The 24,449-nt window shown below is 36.2% G+C and overlaps 2 protein-coding genes across 3 annotated transcripts; both read right to left on the minus strand.

Annotated features, from left to right (window-relative positions):
• Window positions 1-89: 89 nt before the first annotated feature.
• On the minus strand, window positions 90-8,286 carry hdac10 (histone deacetylase 10). Its single transcript, XM_043227658.1, has 19 exons — window positions 8,069-8,286; window positions 7,072-7,206; window positions 6,910-7,006; window positions 6,741-6,838; window positions 5,722-5,826; window positions 5,528-5,596; window positions 5,139-5,265; window positions 4,910-4,975; window positions 4,770-4,829; window positions 3,971-4,060; window positions 3,753-3,859; window positions 3,487-3,554; window positions 2,549-2,810; window positions 2,375-2,465; window positions 2,211-2,296; window positions 2,060-2,113; window positions 1,359-1,437; window positions 1,086-1,280; window positions 90-508 (listed from the first exon to the last, which is right to left on the minus strand). Exons 1-19 carry the CDS (start codon window positions 8,131-8,133, stop codon window positions 356-358), a joined length of 2,007 nt encoding a protein of 668 aa, XP_043083593.1. The 5' UTR covers window positions 8,134-8,286; the 3' UTR covers window positions 90-355.
• Window positions 8,287-8,735: 449 nt separating this feature from the next.
• On the minus strand, window positions 8,736-23,836 carry myo5ab (myosin VAb). Of its 2 annotated transcripts, XM_043227657.1 has the most exons (40): window positions 23,681-23,836; window positions 22,976-23,086; window positions 22,263-22,434; window positions 21,328-21,472; window positions 21,040-21,196; window positions 20,775-20,918; window positions 20,519-20,600; window positions 20,227-20,334; window positions 19,492-19,598; window positions 19,151-19,416; window positions 18,991-19,072; window positions 18,752-18,892; window positions 18,536-18,661; window positions 18,373-18,456; window positions 17,882-18,016; window positions 16,905-17,002; window positions 16,737-16,823; window positions 16,511-16,619; window positions 16,046-16,257; window positions 15,782-15,938; window positions 14,918-15,157; window positions 14,643-14,837; window positions 14,005-14,098; window positions 13,625-13,773; window positions 13,422-13,535; window positions 13,207-13,344; window positions 13,057-13,113; window positions 12,729-12,953; window positions 12,619-12,656; window positions 12,421-12,501; window positions 11,717-11,915; window positions 11,547-11,640; window positions 11,228-11,374; window positions 10,954-11,108; window positions 10,721-10,807; window positions 10,040-10,190; window positions 9,670-9,952; window positions 9,202-9,376; window positions 9,035-9,115; window positions 8,736-8,949 (listed from the first exon to the last, which is right to left on the minus strand). In XM_043227657.1, exons 1-40 carry the CDS (start codon window positions 23,705-23,707, stop codon window positions 8,797-8,799), a joined length of 5,406 nt encoding a protein of 1,801 aa, XP_043083592.1. In that variant the 5' UTR covers window positions 23,708-23,836; the 3' UTR covers window positions 8,736-8,796. The 2 variants fall into 2 exon arrangements, with proteins under 2 accessions (XP_043083592.1, XP_043083591.1); XM_043227656.1 differs by having other exon boundaries at window positions 18,991-19,416.
• Window positions 23,837-24,449: the final 613 nt, after the last annotated feature.

The following is a 24,449-nucleotide window of genomic DNA, read 5'->3' on the forward strand; positions in this document are numbered from 1 at the left end:
GAGGAAAAGAACCACTTGTTTCGTCAGATTTAACTAAACAAACCTTACACAAACATCATGGCCAAACAAAAAAAAAATCTACCAAGAAAAACTGTAAAAGGTTTATTTTTAATGTTATACAAAATGTACAAAAAATATATAATTTTTCATACTTGAACATCGAAACACAGGTCATTCAGTGTTTCAGAGGTTTCCATTAGCTTTCTGAAATGGCACAAACACATATTATGATTAATTAAACATACATAATTTACCATGTATGAACTTTTACATAAGTTAGTTTTGCAAAAATGCTCAATTATGTTCTCTCTATAATGTTGCAGTGAAGTGTGTAACGCGGAAGGCCCCAACACTGCTACACCAAACCCCAGCGCTTCTGCAGCCTCTGTCGCTGCTTTTCTATCATCTGAACATCTTCAGGTTTGGGGGCCCCAAGGGGCCCGAGGGAAGGAACAGGAGCTCCAGAGAGAGAGGAGACCGTAACCTCCAGCAGCTCTCGGTCATAGCCCTAAAGACATGAAGGTATGGTGATTTACTAGTAGCAAGCAACTCTTATACAGAAGATTGAGGCAAGTAAAATTAAATTAAAAAACATGTAAATTAAGAAATAATGTGTGAAAATATGTGAAAATGTTTAAAATAAATGCATTGAAACAAATGCATTTAAAATACATAATGTAAAATATTGTAAATGAATACATATAAAATAAATGCATTAAAAAGTACAACAAATAAAATATGTAAAATGAAAATAAAACATAGTAAGCAAAATAAATTAGTACATTTAAAATAAATATATTTAAAATGAATGAATAAAAAAAACTTTAAAACTAATAAATACAAAAACAAGTTAATTTAATTTATTTAAAAATACATTTGAAGTTAACTAACTACAAAGTTGAAAAAACCCAAACAAACAAAAAAAAACAAATATATATATATAAAAAAATATATATATACGCACACACAAACACACACATACACACATACATATGCACACACACACACACACACACACACATACATATATACTCACATATACACATATATACACACACACACACAAATTTTTTTTAAACCCTGACCTGCAGTAAGGTGAGCATCTGCCCCCCTGCCAGGGCTTGGAGCAGGCTGGTCAGGTGACCCCACACTGGTGCCAAATGAGTCTTTGCCCCACAGTCTGTGACGACCCCCAGCACCAGACCAGGGTTAAACTCATACGCCAGAGGGAGGATCAGGCTCAGAACCGCCTGCATGAATCCTACGCTGAGGGTCTCACCCTGGAGACCGGCAGGAAGAGGAAGTGACTTCACAGAAATAAGACAAAATCTGAGACAATATCAAGCGTAATGACGCACCTGTCTCAGACACAAGGACAAATGGCTCTCACACTTCTCTTCAGTTTCTTCGGCGCAGATTTGGACTAGAAACAACTTCCTGAAGAGACAGAGAGAGAAACTTCTAATTTCTAAAAACTCTAATTTGTTAGCTCTTCTGGGGAAAAAGATAACAACGTAAATACTAGATTTAAAAAAACAAAATTACTAACAGGAAATAAATAAAAACTAACATTGAATTAACACTAAAACTAAAGTATAAACAAATGAACCCTACACAGTATTATTTAATAAAGAAATAATAATGTAAGTACATAAGAAAAATTACTAAGAATAAAACAAAAACCAAACTGAAAATATAAAAATGCTAAATGAAAGGCTAAATGAAACTTCAAATTTTTCATAAAAAACTATAACAGTATATAATACTAAATAACAAAACAACAAAAAATCTCAAATAGTATTTAAATATATGTTTAAGATGAAGTAAAAAATTAATTTAAAATATTAAAATAAATAATAAATCAAATACTAAAATATATATATATATATATATATATATATATATATATATATATATATATATATATATATATATATATATATAATTTTAGTATTTGATTTATTATTTATTTATTTATTTATTAACATTTTATTTTAATTCTAAAAGACAAATTCATTCACTTCATACAATAACACAAATTATATATTAACCGTCTCACCCATCGTTAGTTTTGACTGGTACAATGCCATCTCCAATAAAAACAACCAGCACCCTTCATCAAACACAAAAGCACTGCATTTAATATCCCATAACAGGCATTTATTTATCTGATTTTAGGATGAATCTTCTGTTAGTCTAAAAAGTTGTACCGTTCAGCGAGGCCCATTAGAGCACGTTCACAAGCACAGCGTACGGACACACTCAAGTCAGACACCACGACACATCCGTTACGCACCTGATGAAGCGGTACAATTAGTTACCAAACACTGCACAAAAAAAACCAAACACCAGCAGCCTGTTGTCATGTCCTCACCTCCTTATTCATCATCTGGTCAAGAACTGAAATTATACTTCCAAGAGGATGGAGGATGTTTTGGTCCGTTACGTCTTGGAAATGTTTATCCCTACAGACAAACAAACATGCAGAAAAGGTTACAATGTGGCCCAAAAGTGTGACTTTGGGAGTTTCTGATCTGATTTTACCAACCGAAAACTTTGTATTTCTTTTGTGGTGCTTTGGGAAGCTTCCCCCAAATGTTGGCAGCCCTCTGGAAGAGAGACCTCCACACCAGAAGGGGGTGCTACGACTGTTCTCACGTCACTAGATGACCTGGTTAAAGGTTCAGGCCACACAATATCCTGCGTCGTCATCTTCGTATTGGTCTCTGCCACAGGTTTCTCAGCCTCTTTTGCCGCACCGTTCTTCTCGTCCGGTCTGGCTCGTTTTGGGCTCGTTCCTGAATGAGCCTCTTCGAGAATGAGACGGAAGCAAATGTAGAAGATAAAACATAATGAAATATTGCTGTCAAATGTTACATTTAAATGTCACTACATATTTAAATCAATTCATAATCAATTTTATCGTAAAACTGTTAAAAATATACAGCTGAAAATAAAATATAAATATTAAGTGAAAAGCTAAATGCAAATTAGCTACAGTAAATAGTAAAACATAACGCGATCAATAAAAATACTTCAAATGAATTTGAAAATTGAGAATAAAAACTAAAAGCAAATTCTAAATGTTTTTAATAGTGCTGTCAAATTATTAATCTCATGCAAAATATTTTTTTGTTTACATATGTTTGTGTACTGTGTATATTTATTATGTACAAATACACACACATACAGTAAATATTTAGAAAATGTATACATTTATTTATTTCTGATCTTATATCTTATTTTATACAAGATATAAGATCTGAAATAAATATATATAAAAAAAATTCCTTAGTATTTATAAACACATAATAAATATACACAGTAAACACATACATTATGTGAACATACTCTTATTTTGGAATCGATTAATTGTTTGACAGCACTATATAACAATACTATAGAATTATTACTATAACAAAACAACCCATGTAAAAGGAAAACGGCAATTATTAAATAATTAAAAATGAGTGAACAAACCCTAACCTAAGTGTTTAAAACAGCTCCAGTGAAATGAATGAGCGTTGCGAACATTATGGATGGATTCCAGTGCACTGCGAAAAAAAAAAATGAAATATTATTTAATTTTTCAAGTATTAAAATAATTATCTGTCTACACTGAAACCAAATATTTACTGTTTGGGAGGATTCTGGAACAATAAAATCTGACTGCGGGCGGTACTACCCAGTGCATCTTAACTCAAGCTCGTCCAATGAAACGCATTTGTGGCATGATTGACAGCTCAAATCACCTCTCACAAGCAGCCGTGAGCCCTGACAGCCGAGGGGCCGGATCTCCTAGAAGAGTCTGGACGGTTTGGCAAACCGACTGGGCCAGAGAAGTGAGGTTATACCCTCCCTGAAACAACGCAAGAAATCACAAGAAACAATACATACAATCTAAGCCATGACAACACGTACACATCTAAATATGTTAGCATCAGCTTAGAAAAAAAAAAAGATAACTGACCTCCAAGACGACGCACATTTTTCCTGCAGCCAAAGGCATTAGAAGTTGGGTGAGATGGGCAAAGATCTCAGGAACAGCACACATTTCACCCTGAAGCACAGCAGGCAGAAATGTTGACTGACATCAGCCCATACAGACCATCAAACACGGCGGAAACTTCTCAAATCGGTTTCCTCATCAGATCTGAAAAAAATGTAGCACTGCATCACTTGCTCAGCAACGGATGCTCTGCAGTGAATGGGTGCCGTCAGCATGAGGGTCCAAACAGCTGATAAAAACATCACAATAATCCACACCTCTCCAGTCCATCAGTGAAGCAAAAAGCTGTGCGTTTATAAGAAAAAAGCCCATGTGTGGAACCATTATGCATAATAATGCTTGCTCTAGTGATAAAGTCCAATCTCCTGTTGTACCCTACATTTGAAATCCACAGACATGGTTGTTTTGGACTGTTTTCACTTGTAAGCACTGCTTGATCTGTGCAGAATTATCTCCTGATTCAGTGTTTTTGTGGATTATGGTTTCATTTTTCTTACAAACACAGTTTTTTTTCACTTAATACATTATCTGATGGACCGGAGCGGTGTGGATCACAGTGATGTTTTTATCAGCTGTTTGGACTCTCATTCTGACGGCACCCATTCACTGCAGAGGATCCACTGCTGAGCAAGTGATGCAATGCTACATTTCATGTACATGGCTCGACTCATTTTCATTTTTGGCTGAACCGTTTAAAAGAAAATCACGAGCTCAATCAATCACAGATTTAAAAAAAAAAGAAAAAGAAAGAGTCTCTCACTTCTGGATCGCCAATGGCCGAATCAAAACCAGCACTGACCAGAACCAGCTCTGGATCAAACTGTAAAAGAAAACATACTGTGCATCATCTGGATTTAAGGCACTCAGAAAACGGTCTGGTTGCTCTTGTGCGACAGGTACCTCATACGCAACGGGTAAAAGAACATGGAAGAAAGCAGCCAGATAGTCGCTGTTCGTCATGCCCACCTGCAGTAAACAAGCACAACACAGAAACGTGGAAAAATGTAAAAAAAAAAAGATTTTTTACCAATAACAATGGTTATTAAAGGCAGATATAGTAGTCGTGCACTGCTGCTATGAAATACACATTTATGACAGAGTCTGGTGGCGTTTGTGGGTTTTCATTTGCCTTGTTCCAAGGGAGGTTAATGTTAAAACCGCATCCTTTGCCTTTCCCGACACTGGTGTAGTCCGACTCCGGGAGATTGGGCCAGAAGGTCTGGTGCTCGTAACGATGCCAAGAAAAATAAAGCACACTAGGACAAAAGCAAATAACTATTTTAATAGCTATTAAGCGCTCGTACTAAAAAAATGTTGCCCTGTGTACATAAATGATTTCTCATTCTGCACAGGTCATCCAGACGTCTTGAATTTTTTAAGCAATCAGAGTTATGATTTTTACATGTACGTGACAAATCTTGTTAAAATAGTTTAATAAATATATTTCTCTCACAAATAACATTTAATAAAATAAAAAAGTCAAATCTAGGCTAGTAAACTACACGGCTCATTAGTCACCTTGGGTCCTCCTCGAAGCAGTACTGGACACCTTGTCCATGATGGATGTCCCAGTCCACAATCAAAACCCTAGAAAGAGACCACAAGCTCAAACTTATCTGTATGAAAATCTGAAAATCCTATGCAATATCACGGGTGCAATATTATGGGTGTAAGTTAGTTTTGAGCAGCAGTGCAGGATTTAACCCGCTCACCTGTTCAGGTTGTAGTTCTTCTTAGCATAAAGAGCAGCGATAGCCACATTATTAAACACACAGAAACCGTTCGCAGCAGAGCGCTGACTGTGGTGCCCTGGAGGCCTGGAGGTCACAGAAAGAGAACAAAAACAAATGATTAAAAACAACAGAATAAAATCATTATATATACATATATATATATACATATATATATATATATATATATATATATATATATATATATATATATATATATATATATATATATATATATATATATACATATATATATATATATATATATATATATATATATATATATATATATATATATATATAAAATGTAATATATAAATATATAAAAGTAATGTTTAAAAAATCTATACAATAATAACATCAATAATAATAATAATAATAATTAAATATAATATATAATTATCATTATCTTATCAAAATTATCATTACTACATTTGACTATTAAATTCCCTATTACATTCAAATTATTATTTAAAATTATTCAATATTAACATTAAATACAAACAATTAAATATTAATATTAATACAAATAATCAGTGATTCAATTAACACATTATTAATAGTAAATGCTACTAAAAATAACAATATTAAAATGCACAAAAATTTACTAATTAAAAACACTGAATGTATTTTTACTGTTATTATTTATTGTTAACAATTACGTATTTTTAATAATAATAAAATAAATAACAATTTTAATGGTAAACATCGTTAATGTTGTTAATAATAACTCTAACAACAATCATATGAATTCACAATTAAAAATTAAATTAAAATGTGTATTGACATTTTATTACTAATATTTGTTATTAATTCTTACTGTAAAATACAAATATCTAAATGTGTTAATAACAATACATATTATTTGCATTGTGCATAATAATAATAATAATAATATCAACAATCATAATAATATTAATAATGTCTTATTTTAGTTTCACTTTCGTTTTATTTTAGTTTTAGACGATCACGAAAAGCACAAAAACTTGTTGCGTGCTCACCTGACCAGTGCCATGCCGTTCCTGACCTCTCTCTTCATGACGCTGTCCACCAGCTGCAGTGTGGCGCCCACGGCCAGCTTAGCACAGTGATAGATGTTCTGTGCTCACAAAAGAGACCGTCGGGAAGGGTTCACCTGAAAACCAGGGAGCACCAAAGACCTGGACTCACCTGATGGAAATAAACGTCGCTGTACTTCTTCGAAAAAGCCATCAGCTCTTCCACGCTCATTGTCGGAGTCTGTTTAACGGCCTCCAGATATTCCTCACTGAAGTAAAGAAAAGATTCAATCGTACAGCGACAGGAAAGGGACCCGGTTTAACCTCCACTGACCTGTGTGAGAGTAAAATCTCCTGCTCCGTGGCCAGACGGACCGGCAGCTGTTTGCACCTCTGGGCCACGCAGTGAGTCTTCAGCGCTTCGTAAGACACGGTCAGTCGCTCAGGCACCTCGATCGCACAGACTGGACTGGACCGAGCAGCAGCAAACGGATATTACGTGAAAACAGTACAAAACAGACAACGTTTAGAAGCATTTTGATAAGAGTTTTGAAAAATTTTGACAGAATGGGAATCTGACATGCACACGTTAATTAAGAAACGGGCAACACAAATCAGCAGATTTAATCATCTGAATGCAGTTATTAAATTATGCAATATTAGAAACTAATACCATTTTATAATCTGCTATTATTACAGTTTGGCTGCAGTATTAAGCACAATCTGTTGTATTTATTATGTATAACTGAAATTCTATTTTTTTTTTTTTGGTCATTGTTTACTTAGTTTGGTTATGCTTTATAACCTATATATATATGATCATATCTATTTAAAATAAATAAATAAATATATATATATATATATATATATATATATATATATATATATATATATATATATATAGATAGATATTAGGTGGCCTTATTTAATATGTTCTTGTATGTAAAAAATGTGCTTATTGTGTTCATATTGTGTTGCAAAAGTTATAAATGTAATTACAGAAATCAATTACATATAGGTATTTTTAAAACGATTAGTACCATGTATGTACACAATAAGAACATTTTTAACTTAACCAAAATAACCCAGCTGAGGTTTGACTAAGATCAATTGCAATAAAGTTATCTGTTTTTTAACAAAAAGTTTTTGCAAATGAACTCTTCATACGACATCAGGTGGTGAGGTTAATACTATGATACCTTGACCGCCACACAGAATTTTATGTTTAATTATATTTGTATATACATAACGGTCATGTACTTCATTGAATGCTAAGAATCTATCCTAATATTGTGTATAAAAACAACAGTATAACATGAGACTTAACTTACTCTGTCCACAGGAGTTTGTAACGACTCATCTCCTCATCAAAGATCAGTGCGCTTCCTGACGCCATTTAAGCACTCTGCTCTGGATTCCGACGAAATACAGCTTATTAATAAATAATATTAGTAATTTACTGTAAACTACAGTTGGAATCACGCACGGGTGCATCGGTTCAGAGTCCCTTCAACTTTTCTTTTGTTTCTTTTTTGTCGCTCGGTGAACGCGGAGCATTTGACCGCGAGCGCATTACCGCCGCCTACCGGATGATCACGTGAACAACATCTATTATCAAAAAAAATAAAATAGATAAAATAAATAAAAAAAATAGTGAAGCGTACAATACTTAATTCACCCGCTGTGACTGTATGTCTATAGTATGTTAGGTTAGTGATAATATAACTAATAAATACGGTAATATATTATTCTAATAGGGTAATAGGGTATATTTATTTTATTAGCATATATAAGTTATCCATATACTTTATAAAATACATTCATTTGAGATATAGAACACAACTGAGGACCTAAACATTACAACTCATTTTAGCCCCCAAACACCAGCAAATACAGTGAAATGTGTTTAATATTTCTAAAATCCATCACATAAATGAAATCCTTTACAGTGATACAGGAAGTGTTTACAAATATCCCAGAAGATATAATAACAACAACTATAATTAAAGGCTTTATTTTTCAAGTCAATCTGTTTCAAGATGACATCACTGCTGGGTTTTTAAACTTGTGTCAGGAAGTTCAGGTTGAGGCTGCCAGGGATCTGGATGGTCTCAAGGGCCACCGGTGAAGGGTTGAAGGGGAAAGTGACTGGGAAAATGATCTTAGCATCCATCAGTAACTGAGAAGACTCCTTACGGTCCTTTAATAAAGTCTAGAGAGAGCAGAAGCGTTTCACCACGTGAATCTAACAATATTTAATTTAAATTGCATTTAAAACCATAAGGAAAAAAACTCACCTGTACAGACTTTATGAATGATATAGTCACTCTCTCCTCAAACTCATTCACTGGTGTGTACAAGCTGAGGATTTTAACAATCTATTCCAGAAAGGAAACAGACACAGAACATCAGAATTAATCTGAGGCTCCATTCAGCTCTCTCACACACACACACACACACACACCTGTTCAGTGGTGAGAGCTGTACACATGGTGCAGATGGCGTCTGCGTCGTCCTGACTCTTCTTTTTGATCTGCAGAAGCTGAGCCGCCTGAATCAGAGGCTCCAAAGACTCACGCGCTCCACTGCCCTGAAGATCTTTATCCAGCAACCATTCCTCCAGCTGACACACATTATACCTTGTATGAAGGGAAAATATATATTTTTTTTAATTAAAATTCTATATATGTATTTTTAAAAATTGTATAAAGAGAAATCTGCCAGCAATTCATATAATAATAATAATAATAATAATATGTTGAAATGCTATTTTACAGAATTATATATTTAGAATTTTATCGTTTAAAATAAATGCTAAAAAATACAGAATTTTTATTAAAATTGCAATTAGCATTTCACTGATGTATCATTTTACATGAAGCTCTTTTTTCTGAGGCTACCCTTAGGTCTAGTGGCCTCTGGTGGTCAGTACCTGATCTGCAGGCCTTTGCTCCAGGAGCACATGTCCTTGCGGAGCAGTAAGTGGTTGAGTGTGACAGAGCAGATTACATAGAACTGCTGTTTGATGACCTGCCGGGCGAGATTGATGTCGTTGCCGTGCTGAAGCAGCGTGTAATAAAACATATCCAGCTGCTTCAGAATGGACTCCAGGGAGTGAGAGTTCTCCTCACGGAAACTGGTTGTGCGCTTCCTCATTCCTGTGGGCTTCACGCCCATCACACCCTGAATAGTCTCCTGCTCCAACATGGCTGGGGCTAGAACCAGGAGAACAGGGAACGATCAAGCAGAGAGCATATAATAAATATGAAATCTTCATTACTAGAGCATGCCATGAGAGTTACCAATCATGGGGTGTAAAATGTTTTCTATGACCCTGATGAGCTGCTGGTAGATCTGAATAGCCAGGTCGCTCAAAACCTGCTGGTACTCAGAGAGGTCAAAGTTCGTCAGACAGTGTTCGTTCTGTCGGGGCGTGTTGTGCTTTGTGTATGTCTAAAAGAGGTGAGGAAGAAACAAAATATATATGATTTGGGGGTTGGAAATTGTTGTTTATGGGGACATAAATTAGTTTAATGACATGGGAATGACAGGTATTACAATTTGAAGGTGGTTTATAAGGACACAAGCAATGTTCTCATAATTCAGAAGGCTTAAAAACCAAAAAAAACATACAAAATTGTGTTAAAAAGTCTATAAATACATAAAGTTTCCTGTAAGGGGTAGGTTTAGGTGTAGGACGATAGCACATACAGTTTTTACAGTATAAAAACCATTACGCCTAAGGAGAATCCTCATAAACAACAAATGCATGTAAAGAAAAAAAAAAAATCTCATGTAGTCATAATTTGTTGTCTAATAGACTGCATTTACTTAAGCATAACATTTTAAATCTGAAAGGTTGAAGAAATGAATTCAGAAAAAATATATATGTTTTTAAAATTTAAAGTATATGCGACTTAAAAATTTGGGAAGTGTAATACTGATGCCTGAAATGCTGTGTAGGTACACTAGCACACACTCACCTCCTCTCCACTGTACTGCCTCAGGCAGTGTAACAAGCGACAGGTGTTTGCCAACCAGAAGGAAATGTTTTCAAAATCTCCCCGTTTCTGCAAAGATAAGCTGTTATATTACTTACAGAAAGCTGTTGTCTGATGTTTAGTCAAAATAATCTAGACAACATTTTTCATGTAAAGATGGTTCATCTTAGTGGGTTTATATTGCTCCTTTTTCTGAAGAAGAGAGTCTTTTTCACCTTCAGCACGTTCTTTATGCAGTTGATGGAGGAGTTCAGCAGGGTGGAGACACGCTGATCATCGTTGGCGTAGTCTGCGTGTCTCAGACACATGAAGAGAATGTAAGCAGGCAGACCTGGGACCAGACTCACCGCCACACCTCGGGGTTTGAGCTCTGTGGATAAACATTCAAAACGGAAGAAAATCATTGAAAGCAAAAGTAAGTATCTATCTACATTTGTATTTTAAGCTCTCTCTCTCTCTCTCTGTTGATAGTAATGCTGTTCAGATCACCTGTGATGAGTATCTTGAACAGTTTGCTCTCATCTTCTCTTCTGTACTCCAGCATGCCCTGGAAATCTCTCTCTTTGCGAACGATACTGATTGTGCGACCGCTCTCGCCAACCACGTTCTCTGGAGAGGACTGCTCCATATGAACACCTGCTGCCAACACCAAAATACTATTAATACTTTCCAAATAAAAATAATAAACCACTCCTACAGAAATTCATGCGACTTTCATCTTTGAAATTAATTGAAAGCATAAAACATTGCATTCAAAGTTTAAGATACAAAAACTTTAGTGTCCTGACTTGAAATAAGAAATCATTACCCTCAGCCTCCCCAAACTTTTTCATGTAAATTTTCAGGTGTTTCTTTAGTTTGCGGACCATTTTGTCCTGTTTCCCCATCTGCTCCAAAAGGTCCTAGAATTTACAGAATCTTTTAATACATGAGAATGTTGAAATATGATGTATTACAATGTATATTTGTCGTTTTTACCATGTTTTGCTGCGTGAGGCGACTGATCTCGTGCTGCAGGCTTGCTTGTATTCGAGCGTCGTGAGGAAGCTCCAAGCTGTCCGACAGCATCTGCTGCTGCTGATCAAGCTCCGCCCTGTATCGCTGAAGCTCCGCCCTCAAACCCTCCACCTCCTTCTCATGGGACTGTCCCTGAGTTTGCAACTGTGACTCTAGAATCCTGCAGAGAGAGAGAGAAATTAAAATTATCATCCAAGATATTAAGATATAAGCCAGAGTTATTTTAGTATCACTGATATGCTAAAAATTTTTGTAAATATTTTGAATTCAATTTTATCTTTATAGTTTTTATAATTTTAAAGTTTTAATAAATTTGTTGTGATTGTCTTTTTTTTGTCTATATAGGTTTCATTATGTTTTAATAAAATTTTGTTTTGTTTTTAATTAATTTTGGTACTTCAACTAAAGGGGAAAAATTTGAAAAAATTTGAAACATCAACTAGCTGATATAAAAATGCTTAAATAAATAAATAAATAAATATATATATATATATATATATATATATATATATATATATATATATATATATATATGTCACTAGAGTTATTTTCACATGCTATCTTCCACAAAAGGGTGCACTGAGCCCCTTTGTTCATCAATATAAAAAGATGTTTCAAATAAAAATGACCGTTTGTGAAATTGCATTAAATAAATTTTATTTCACCTATTAGTTTCCTTCAAGCTCTCATAAGCCATCCAGAGTTCTCCATCCTCATTGAGCTCATGAAGGTCCAGTGTAGGCGATCTAAAAGCGAAAAGGAGTCATGAGTGACTTCCATTATATGGGTGTATGCATGTTACAGTATAAACATGAGTATGATGACTGTAAATACAAATACATGAAACAGAAAATCTGCTGCACCTGCTTGAGTCACCTGAATCTCCTTCAATTCCTGTTTCCTAAAAAAATATAAAGATATACATAAGACATTTTAAGAAAAATGTCAAATGGCTGAAAAAAATTACACATACCTTATGTTTAAATGCTTCGTGGTTGACCAGTTGAGATCGCAAAATGAGCACTTCCTCCTTTCGCATTTCAAGCTCTTCAGTGGTGGAGTTGAGCTGCTCCAGGAGTACTTTATATGCCTGACCTCCAGGGGATGCCACCTTTGACCCCGACCCCTTACTGAGGGACTGGCGGAGCTCCTGAAGATCTTTCTTCAGCTTCTTATTATCAGACTCCAGCTCCTGGCGCTGTCATCACAACACAGACACCTTAATATTTCTCTGAATGCATGAAAGACAAGAAACAAGAGGTGATTTAATGTGTAAAAATGTGTAATGAGTTTTTTGTTACCTTTAGAGCCTCATGGTCTCTCTCAGCCCCTAGCACTTTCTGGCAATCGTTCAGTTCCTGAAAACACAGAGAAAGAACAATTTTCAGTACATGGTAACAGAATTTAATAATTGTATGATTTCAACTGAGCTGTTTTGGTTTTTACTTTACTTTAGTTTGTTCGAGTTGTAGCTGCTCTTCTTTGATGTCCATCTCACCCTGCAGGTCTATCTTCTCCTTCTCCAGCTCAGCGACTCGTCTCTGTAGCTTCAGCAGCAGGGAAACATCAGCTGCCGTCTGCCCAGCTTCCTAGACGCACCAAACACAACCGTCATAACAGAAAATCGAGGAGAAACTCTGGAGTCACACAGCCTTTGGAAACGGACCTCTCTGTTGAGCGAGCTGACCTCTGACCCTATGAGTACAGAGCTGTGGACGCTCTCTGATTGGCTGCTGCCGTAGCCCGAGTCGGCTAGGTTATGACCGGGTTTGGAGAGCTCCTTTTAATTAGAATGACAGGTAGCACAAAATGTTACAATGGGAAAAATAGCTATGCATTATGAAAGTGGCAGAGAAAAACCTCTCTTACTACAGCTGCCTCTTTTTCTGATCTCAGATCAGCGTAGCGCTCCTCCAGCTTCAGGTGCTCAGTCAGAAGGTTCTGGTAATTGAAGCGTTCCTTATTCAGCTGTGCTTGAAGGTGCTCTGTGACCTCCTCATGGACCGACTCTGACTTCTCTGTTTAAGACAAAGCAGATGACAACTGATGCATGACTTTCTTGACATGTAAATGCGGTTTCATTCATTGTGAACCACTATGTAAAAAAGCTTGGCAGATAAGCATATCCGCATGTTAAGTAACTAAGAGTAAGTTGAATAGTACTACTAAAGAGTAACTTCCTACTCAAGCAATACAGATCATCAACCGCAATAGTATTGTTAGTTGAGACTAGTCAAAACAGTGTCCACCTGTTATCTGCTGCTCCTGTTCCTGGATCAGTCTGTTCATCTCATCTTTCTCACTCTTCAGCAGTGTGTTCTTCTCATTCAGTTCAGCGACCAACTGCAGAGAGTAATTAGATAATTGATCACAGTGTTTCACTCATCTACAATACATCTGCTAATTGTTCAAACTCAGCAGTGTTTAGAAAACACCCTCAAAATTGAGTTAGAATGTAGAGTTAATAAACTCAGTTGCTGTAGAAGTACACACACACACACTCATCAAAGCTGCATTTATGTAATCAAAGGCAATAAAAATTGTGATATTTTAACTGTTTGGTATTTTAATATATTTTAAAATTGAATATATATATATATATATATATATATATATATATATATATATATATATATATATCGCAAAGCTGAATTTGGTGCTGCTTAATATTTTTGTGGAAACAATGTTTCTTTGAATAAAAAATAAAAAAACAGCATTGATTTGAAAGATAAATAATTTGTAACAATAAATATGTCCTCGCTAAATAAAATTTATTAATTTCATAAACAAACTAAGTATACATACACTACTGTTAAAAAACAAAATAGCTGCTATTAAAAATTATATGCTATTCTAAATAAATAATAAAAAAGCAAGTAAATAAAACCTCTTTGTTCTTCTCCAGCTCTTGGCGGACCAATTCCAGCTCCTCCTGTAATGATGTCACCAGGTCTCCGCGGTGACGAGATTCCTCTTCTGCCTCTTCAAGAGTCTTTAGCTGCACATGCAACTTCTCCAATTCGGCAGCACTGTAGCTCTCCACTTGCCTCAGTTGCTCAGATAACTCGCGGTTCTCCTTATGCTAAAGATACAAAATGCTACAACTCAAACATGGATTCCTCCTTAGATACCGAAACAGAAAGACGAAGAGACGAAAGCTACCTGCTCATCCAGTTTCCTCTGCAGCTGCATGATCTTGTTCTCCATGCCGAAGTTGAGCTTCTTATAATGCTCAACCGATCTGGCTTCAATCTTGAGTTTCTTGAGCTCTCGACGGGCCAGCATCCTGCGCACAGAACACTGCAGACACACCACAGCCCGCTTGATTCGACGGAAGCGCCAGCGGGCCAGGAAGCCCCGCACCCAGCGCTGAATCAGTAAAGCCTTGTGCTCACACACCAACTATAAACAAGAAAAAAAAAATCTAATAAAACAGTTTTCATCTCCAATTCAACAAGAAACAGCACTAGCTAGCACTTCATTCTACTACTGTAATGTGAAGTGTAGAGAGAAACCATATCATGGTCCTACATTCTAAAATGGTACTGGTTATAAATTAATGTTTTCATGTAAGCTTTTGCACAAAAAAATGTTAGAAAACAGGCAGGTATATGCATACACACATACATGCATATGTATATATGTGTGTGATATATATATATATATATATATATATATATATATATATATATATATATATATATATATATATATATATATATATATATCCGAGTCTTTATTTTTGAGCTTTCCTTGTCGTGTGATTCTTCACCCCGTCACAATATATAATAAAAAAAGATTAAACTACCATTTATTCTGAAACAGAATTCTTAATGCATGGCAACATATGCGTTCAAATATTTGCACTGGCTTTGGAATAATTTGACTGCCACTTTAAAAGAATGAGATTTAGCATTTTTTTTTTCCACTCCCCGATAGCCTAATTTTTGTCTTTATTTTTAAATTTGCGACTATAAGCCAAAACAAATAACTGCCTTTTTATATCGCAAAAACCTTCCACAATACCCGTTTGTACTCCAGCCTGGCCGCATAGCCACGCAGCAACCTCTGAATGAAAACCGCTGCTTCTCTCTGTCGCAGGAACTGACGTCTGGCTGCCCACATGCGTGTATACTTCTGGAAGATCACTGCAGCCCGTGTTCTTCTCAGTGTCTTGCACAAGCTAAACAAAAGGTAGATAAAACACAGTTTAGTTTCCAACCCGTAACTGACTTACAGAATCATCTCTGTTTACAGATGCCTCATTTCACAAGTTAAAAATGTACAAACCATCGAGCCTGGTGTCCTCTCGTGTATCTCTGCAAAGTGATGGTCGCTTGGCGAATACGGAGGTATTTCTTGCGGGCGAGCCAGCACCGGATGGTTTTTTGGATGTGGATGCAGGCCGTACGGAGTTTGTCAGCCCTTAGCTTTTCCAGGTAAGCCACCTGTCCAGCCCTGAAGAAGATCTTTGTTTTTCCAAACTGGTATTTATCTTTGTTCTGCACAGGGGGGGACAAGGTAACAAAGTAAGACTCTTTAAAATCTTAAACCAACCTAAACTGGGTTGTGGGCATCTGAGCATGTTCATTGCTGGTCTTTTGGCTGGTAAAGAGGGGTTTTGGGCACTTTTTGACTGACTTAAACCAGCTTAGACCATCTTGAACCAGCCTAGGTAGTTTTGTAGGATACATGCTCTTTGGATGGAGAAAGTACAAAAACGTCAGCTTACGTTTACAAAGAGAAGAGTGATACCTGCACTAGTCTTTCTAGAACACTCTGGCAGGTCAACTTCCTGTCTGAGAGGATTTCTTTCTGCCTCATTAGAACACGGTAGCGGCTGAAGAACTCTTGATAAGTCCACCTGAGCAGAAGAAGGTAAAGACACATGATCATCACATGATTCTCTTGTACTGGGCGCAGCCTATCATATTCTAAGGAGAACCGACACTGGGAAGTGTGTGAGTTATTGAATTAGCACCTTGAAGGGAAGCCTGCAGCTGAGATGCGAATGGTCTCTAGGACTCCACAGGCTCTGAGCTGCTGAACGGCTCGATGGGGGTCCATCCTACAGACAGGCAGAAAGAGAAGATACTACAGTGACCCATATTACATAACGGTGGATTATCTCTGAACCCGGCTTACTGACATGAAGGGGGCTTTAACGTCATTTGGCTTGATGCAGCGCACATAGTGTGGGGTTGTGCCGTTCAGTGTTTCCATAAGCAGGTGCAGAGAGTTCCGGAACTTAAAGCAGGAGGAACAAAAGCACCACACAAATGAAACAGATTTTCTGTGAAAAGATCTGGGTGGATAATATCTGTTTCAATAGAGCACAGCAGCTACCACCCACTTCCCCTATTTACAGCAGCCTTGGTTATAGAAGCATTTTTCCTATTTCTTTTCTTTATGATTTATAAAAGAATAGTATATGAAAATTGGGGTGAAAAAAAAACTGTATAAGACTGCAAATTCCATAATGCATTGCTAATGACAAAATGATACCAAATACAATGAAACTAAAAATAACAAATTTGTTGTCATTGACTTTAAGAACAAAAAAACCATGCTCTGCATTATTAAAAAACATTTTTTCATTGTAATACATGTTAAAATGCATTTTAATATGCTGATCTGGTGCTCTGGAATTTCTTATCAAGGAAGAAAACAGTAATACATTTCCTCAGGATTCTTTTTTTATGAAAAGAAAGCGTTTGTGAAATATTTTTTGTAACAATGTAAAAGCCTTTATTGTCACTTCTGATCAATTTAATGCATTGTTGGATTTTTTTTTTCAATCTCACAAAACATTTGAATATATTTGACTATTAATTAATTTTGTTTTAACATTAAATGATTCATTGAAAATGTAGTTTGTGTGCATAATGTCTATATTTACTATGCATATATAAATACACACATATACAGTTTATATATCTATACATATCTATATTTATACTCATATAATATATATTATAAATAAATATATTTAATACATAAACTTTTTTGTGTGCATTTATATATACATAGTACAAATACACAGTACACACACACATATATTATGCTACTTTAAGAGCTTTACTTTATCAAAAGTTCAGATTTTTGGCTTTAATGTTCAACTCCAACCTGCAGTCCCACTGACTTCTTGTGCTCCCTAAAAGACTGCATGGACCGCCCGACCTTGGCACGACCCGATGGTGCTGTGGTGCTCAGAGCTGCAGGTGTTTCCTCATCCTGAAAGAGCTCAACCAGCAAGGCGAACTGTGAGAAAACAAGAGAGCCTTTATAGAGCCACTTACACTCTAGACCAGTGGTTTTCAAATGGTTACTTGCATTTAACACTAATCCATGACCACGACCAATCCATGCATTGGGTTGCAACCCACCAGAGCAAAAATCCTCTCTAACAATCCAAGATCTTCACAAAGCGAACATCAGGTGGCAATACTTATCTCAAGACATGTCAAATCATAAATCTATTTTTAAGTCACTGAGGGAGTAGAGAATAACGTTTCGCAAGCTCAAACACGTTCCTGGTTCTCATTTCTGTGTAGAGCACAGCAAGCTGCATTTCTGTGCCAGAAAACTGTTAGTGAGCTATGCTGAGGAGAACACACCTTACTAGCCTTCAGCACATTAATTTGTTCTTCATTGACTGTGTCTTTATTTTTCTCCAGAAATCCATCACACTGGTATTCCACCTAAAAAAGAAATCCAAAGAGATTACATGGGATGGACTCTTAGGAACTACATAATAATGCTTATTTTTCCTCAATGTACCTTGTCTGCAAAGTGAAGTATGATGAAGGCCCTGTTAGACATGCGCGGCTTCTCAAAGTGAGAGCTTTTCTTTAGGTGAGTGTTGTACAGCTTTTGCGCCCATGATTCATCTGAACCCTTTGGCATCTGGAAGCATCAAATTTTAAAGATTTTGAAAAGATCATTACAAAACAGCTGCATATTATATAACATGTATGGTCCAATAGTGTTTTTTACAGTGCATTCTTCATCTAAAAGGTCTAGCAAGCCCATCTTAGCCTCGATCAGGTTGATGCACGGCTGGTTGTCGTAGAAATCAATGAGCGTCCACGGTATCTGCTCCTTCATGTACTCCTCCTGCTCCAGTTTGAACACGTGCTGGAGGGTAAATGCTTTCTGTTAGCGGAAATGTGCTTGGACAAGACTGATAATTTGGTGAATGCTGGAGCAGTTGACACATGTTTGAAAATGCTGACCATGTTAAACTGCTGTTGGAGCTTCTCGTTGGCGTAGTTGATGCAGAACTGCTCGAAGCTGTTCACCTCGAATGTCTCAAACCTGGGCACAACAGTAAATTTCCTGTAACCGAAATTTAATCGGTAAAGAACGAAGATGAAATAATAGCACCTCACCCACCCGTAAATGTCTAGGACACCGATGAAAGAGTGCGGTTTGGAGGAAGTGCTTAGGGACTTGTTGACCTGGCCGACGATCCATGAGAAGAGCTTGGCGTATATGTGTTTTGCAAGAGCATCACGGCCATTTATGGCTTCCAGTTGGGTAACAGGTTTGTTTAGGGTTTCTGTGGCGGTCTTGAGTTTTTTATGGCACAACCAGTGAGCCATGGACTCGTACGACACCTCAGTGAGGTCACAAAACACTGCAAGGTGGCCGCTTTCATCCTGGACACAGTGTGGAATCAGTATATGAAAATGCAAAATGTATATTAAGGAAACCATTCATTCTTCCATACTTACAGAGGTAGAACAACTAGATGATCCTCTCTCCTTCACCACCACATTCCCCAGATGAAGAATGGCTGACAGGATTTGGAATAAACCCATTTGGTGTGCCTCAGTAATTCCTGGAATCATTCAGCAGATACTGGCACATTTGTGGTTGTACGACTACACTAAGAGCATGTGAAGAAGCATTTAAAGGGTTTATATCATGAGGAATCCAACCGCCCTTGATCTTTTTAGATGAAAGAGCTTTATGTACTCCGAAAACAGAGTTTAACTTCATGCATGTTTACATATCAGCTATTGCTATTGGCTGTTCAGAATCCTGGACAATCTAACTAAAATAAATTAAATAATTAAAAGAAAAAGAAAAAGAAAAAAATATTAATAAAAAAATAAATGAATTAAAAAGTAATAAAATATTAAATAAAAACAAATAATTTAACAAGAAAAAAACTAATTTAAAATGTAAATAACAAAATAGTAAAATAAGCTAAATGAAATAATTAAAAAGAAAAATAAATTAATACAAAAGTATTAATAAAAATGAAAAAGTAATATAATAATTAAAACTAAATTAAACAAGAATAAAACTATAAAATAATTAAAACTAAATATAATATAATACCATTAATAAAATACAAAATAAAAAAAAGAAAATTTAATTAAATAAATGTTAACCATTTATTATTTGAATAATAAGTAAAAACCATAAAAGAAGGACAAAATGGAAAGGCAAAATATTCATACCCAGTAGTGAAAAGGCTTTCCTTGTGGCTTCCATCTCCTTAAGGTCATTCACTCCCTTGATGACTGGACTTCTGCCTTGGTTAGTGTAGGGAAAGTCATCAGCGCTACCTTAAGAGAAAGAAGACAAGGAGTTCACCCTGAGGGGAAGTGGTGAACAGATTTACTTACTATAAAATATCAGCCATCAGCTGACCTACAATCTACAATAAGAACATCTACAACCCGTTATAACCCGGTCAAATTAAAATGTCTACTTAACTGTTAATCACACAATACAGACAAGGTATCATACCTAATTTAAGAGGTTCAAATTGAGGTAAATGGGCACAGGCACAGAGCTGATAGAAGATGTGATAGTTTCTCTCCTCATACGCCTAAAGAAACAGAAACTACACGTCAAGTGATATTTCCATAAATATATGAGATTTTATATTTAATTAATATAATAGCAACAATGTTTCATATCACTGTTTTAAATCAACAGTGAAACATTCAAATGTTTAAATAAATAAAATAGTTTAGTAGAGAGGAATGAGCACAAGACTAACCTGAAACACCACTCTAGACTTTTCCAGAAGGTACGTCCTCATGTTGGCTCCAACGATGTGGTGTTTCCTGTCAAATCCGATCTCAATGTACTTCCCAAAGCGACTGCTGTTGTCATTCCTCGTCGTCTTGGCGTTTCCTATAGCCTACGCACAGATGAAAGCCTCAGCACGAGAAGTTTCTTGGAAGAGCTCTAGATCTGTTTGGGGGTTTTACAGGTTTGCTGAAGCTAGCTAGTTAAAGAGAGGTGACTAAACGCTATCATGCCTCCATGATGGGGCTGGACGCCAGCACTTTCTCCTCCACGCTGGACTCAGCAGAGGAGCCGCTGACCGTGGCGAAGTAACGCATGGCATATTTAGCAGAAACCGTCTTCCCTGCACCAGATTCTCCGCTCACGATGATGGACTGATTCTTCTCGTCTCTTACAGGATGAAAAGGCGAGATTGCATTGTAACCGACTAATTGTTATTAACCGTTTGAATGTATTACTTGCTGTAATACTGCATGTATTGTTTAAATCTCTTACTATTGAAAAAAGGTTGAAGACCATACCTGGCCATCTGTTTATAGGCCTCCTCTGACACAGCAAAGATATGAGGGTCCATATCACCCATGTTCTGCCCACTGTATGCATTGATGATATCCGATCCATAGATTGGAAGACTTTCATATGGATTGATGGCAACCAGGATGATTCCTATTTTCAGTTTTTAAAACAAATAAATGAGTAGATTTTTTACATTTCTAGAGTTCAAAGGTCAGACTGAATTACAAGGCATTTTCAGACTCTTTCTTTTTTTTTTTTTTACTTTGCATACTGTATGCAAAGCAGTCTAATCTAAAAACAGAGGTCCATAACTCAAAGTCTAATGAGCTGTGCAGTACAGATGACACAAGCTATGCCGGGCCACGTTTTATGGCGCACAGTCACTAGTAATAGCTGGTGCACGTCACTTCCAAAGTCTACAGGTCGATTTAATAAATTCAATTATTTTATTAAGTAGTTAAATTTACATTTAAATAAAAATCATTTCAAAAAGTGAAACTAACAGGCAAAACTTGATTTGATTGAACTGAGCTGAAAAGTCGGATCTAGAGTTAAAATGTGCAGTTTAATAAGTAATTGAAAAATAAAATATGAAACTTCAGCCATTTAAAATTCAATTGAATAAAAACAACGAAGTTCACTAACAGTCTATATATCAAACATAATCAGAGTAGCCTCAGACATACTGCTTAACTATTGACACTAAACTAAATTTAAATTGAAAAAATTAAATGTGAAACTATAAAATTGCATACATGCCAATTCAAAAAATGAAATAACATCATTTTTGTTTAAAAAACAGACTAGCCACAGACACGCTGCTTGCATATTAACACTGAAATAAATAGGAAAGTCTGATCTGCGATTCTACGATTCTATTATTTAAAAAAAAAAATGTATTTAGTCTGCAATGTCATGACGGTTTGAGGTGTGTGATTACCACAGTAGGTGTAGATGAGTTTAGAGTCAGTGAATCGGACCCGGAGGTTGTGCAGAACGGCTGGTTCATGGAGGTAACTGAGAGCCGTGAGGTCGTTCTCGCCCACCAGGATGTCCGGGTTACGAAGAGGAGGCAGAACACCACTTTTTGGCTCCAACTTGTACTCAAACTCCTACAAAAAGATGCTAGACTGAAGTAACTGTGGGGTATTCAGCAGAATCTATAAACTTCTACCGTGAATTTATTTGTTGCGTACATTCTGTCATGAGCTCTTCCGTCTACGTACTGACTTATTAAACCCAGAATACTGCTTTAATGTGAAATAAGTGAGTTCATCGCATCATCCTGTGCACGCGCAGCTTAAATGAAAGTTATGTTGTGGGTAAAGCATGCAAAAAGGCTTTCGGTATCACTGACGCACTTTGACGAGATAAAATTTAGCTCAGGAAAACCACAAGCTAAACTACAGATACTCGTCTTTGGACTGTTTCACCAGATTTCACCAGTAAAAAAAGTCGAGGGAACAGCAATGGGTGCAGTTACTGAACTACGCTGGGATTGGATTTTTTCCAGCAGTCTGACTCAACTCCGCCTCAGTGCTGACTCAAGCAGCCCTCAAAAGCTTAAAACATCTGGTCACGTTTTCCCTTTATATCCATGCTGAATGGCTAACCTGGATCTTAATCCGTCACAAAACCGTTTAACACCCTCACCGTCTCATCCTCCAGCTGTAAGTGTAGGACAGAGTCTCCGGGCTTGTAGTCTTTGGTGAGCTCTGCTGATCTCCACACCTCTGTGGTGTCTGGGATCCAGACTCGAGCAAACTGCAGACGGTCAACATCGCATATTACATTTTGAATGCAATTCAAAGCATATAGAAAAGCGTTTAAGGCAGGTGAATTAATTCAATTAATCCATTTTATTTTATTACAAACTGTTTTCATTTTAGAAATCAAATATGATTGTTTTATTAAAGCATTTATATTTTAAATAAGAAACATTATTTCAGGTGTAATATTGCGAACATTTAGAACTTATTTAAAATTAAAGCTCAGATATTTATTTATTTATCTGTGCTTTTATTTTAACGTTTAATCTGACTGATCTGTGTATTACAGTTAAACCAATAAATTAACTATTATTTACAGATTTAATATTATAAAATGGGTTAATGTACCTAAAATTAGTGATAGTCTTTTAACACACACACACACACACACACACACACACACACACACACATCTTTTATATCTTCATCAATTATATCTTCAGCGTTTGTTTGTTTGAATACAGTACGCTGATAAATAATTAAGCGAACATAAATTAAAATTAATTCCTTTAATAACCAGGAACAGAATTGCAAGATTGTACTGTTTGGATGGTATAATGTTGCACATGTAGCGGGTTTAAAGTCATACCTTCGAGTACAGCTCCGGCGCCGCCATTGGGCTCTGCCTGGATCCCGTTACTCCAGAAACATCGCAACTCTCTGCGTCTTTTGCTACTTAGAAAACAGACATTGAGAAACGCCAAAGTTTCTGCAATCTCTTGGCTGGTAGTGTGGAAGTGTGACAGTCGCCGGGGAAATAAATTGAGTGGCAGAGTTTAATAACTAATAGCTATTTCCAAAGGAACATGTTGAGTTTTCCGCCAGGGGGCGCTTGCTGGCTCAATACGCCTACTCCTCTATTAAACGACATTCACGTATCTGGATGGGTTTTCCCCCCACTGAAAACATATGCATACAAACAGCGTAATCATTTAATTCCATTAACATCTGGCATACAAATGAAAACTCGTGCAGGTATTTCATAATATCGAACAAAAAGTAAAAACAATCAAGCTAGTAATCACAAGCGTATATGATTGGTTCGTTCTGATCATCGCTGAGAAAAGTTACAGTTACCACGTGTTATGTGTAACAACGGATTCAGGAGAATAAAGTCACAGATTAATTCCGGTAGCCAATTAAAAGTAAACAAAGTGTAAAAAGTATAATAATAATAATATTATTGTAATATAAAATTAAAAATTAATTAAAAAAATTAGTATTTTAATATAAAATTACACTATTTCTGTTTAGCTTCCGGGCCACGATACACCGCCCATTTTACTTTTCATATGTAGATTCACGTTCCCCTCTTGTTGTCTTTCTATGTACCAATCATCCTTACCAGATTTTATGTA

The sequence above is a fragment of the Puntigrus tetrazona genome, chromosome 25, assembly GCF_018831695.1.
Source record: "Puntigrus tetrazona isolate hp1 chromosome 25, ASM1883169v1, whole genome shotgun sequence".
Lineage (NCBI taxonomy): Eukaryota > Metazoa > Chordata > Actinopteri > Cypriniformes > Cyprinidae > Puntigrus > Puntigrus tetrazona.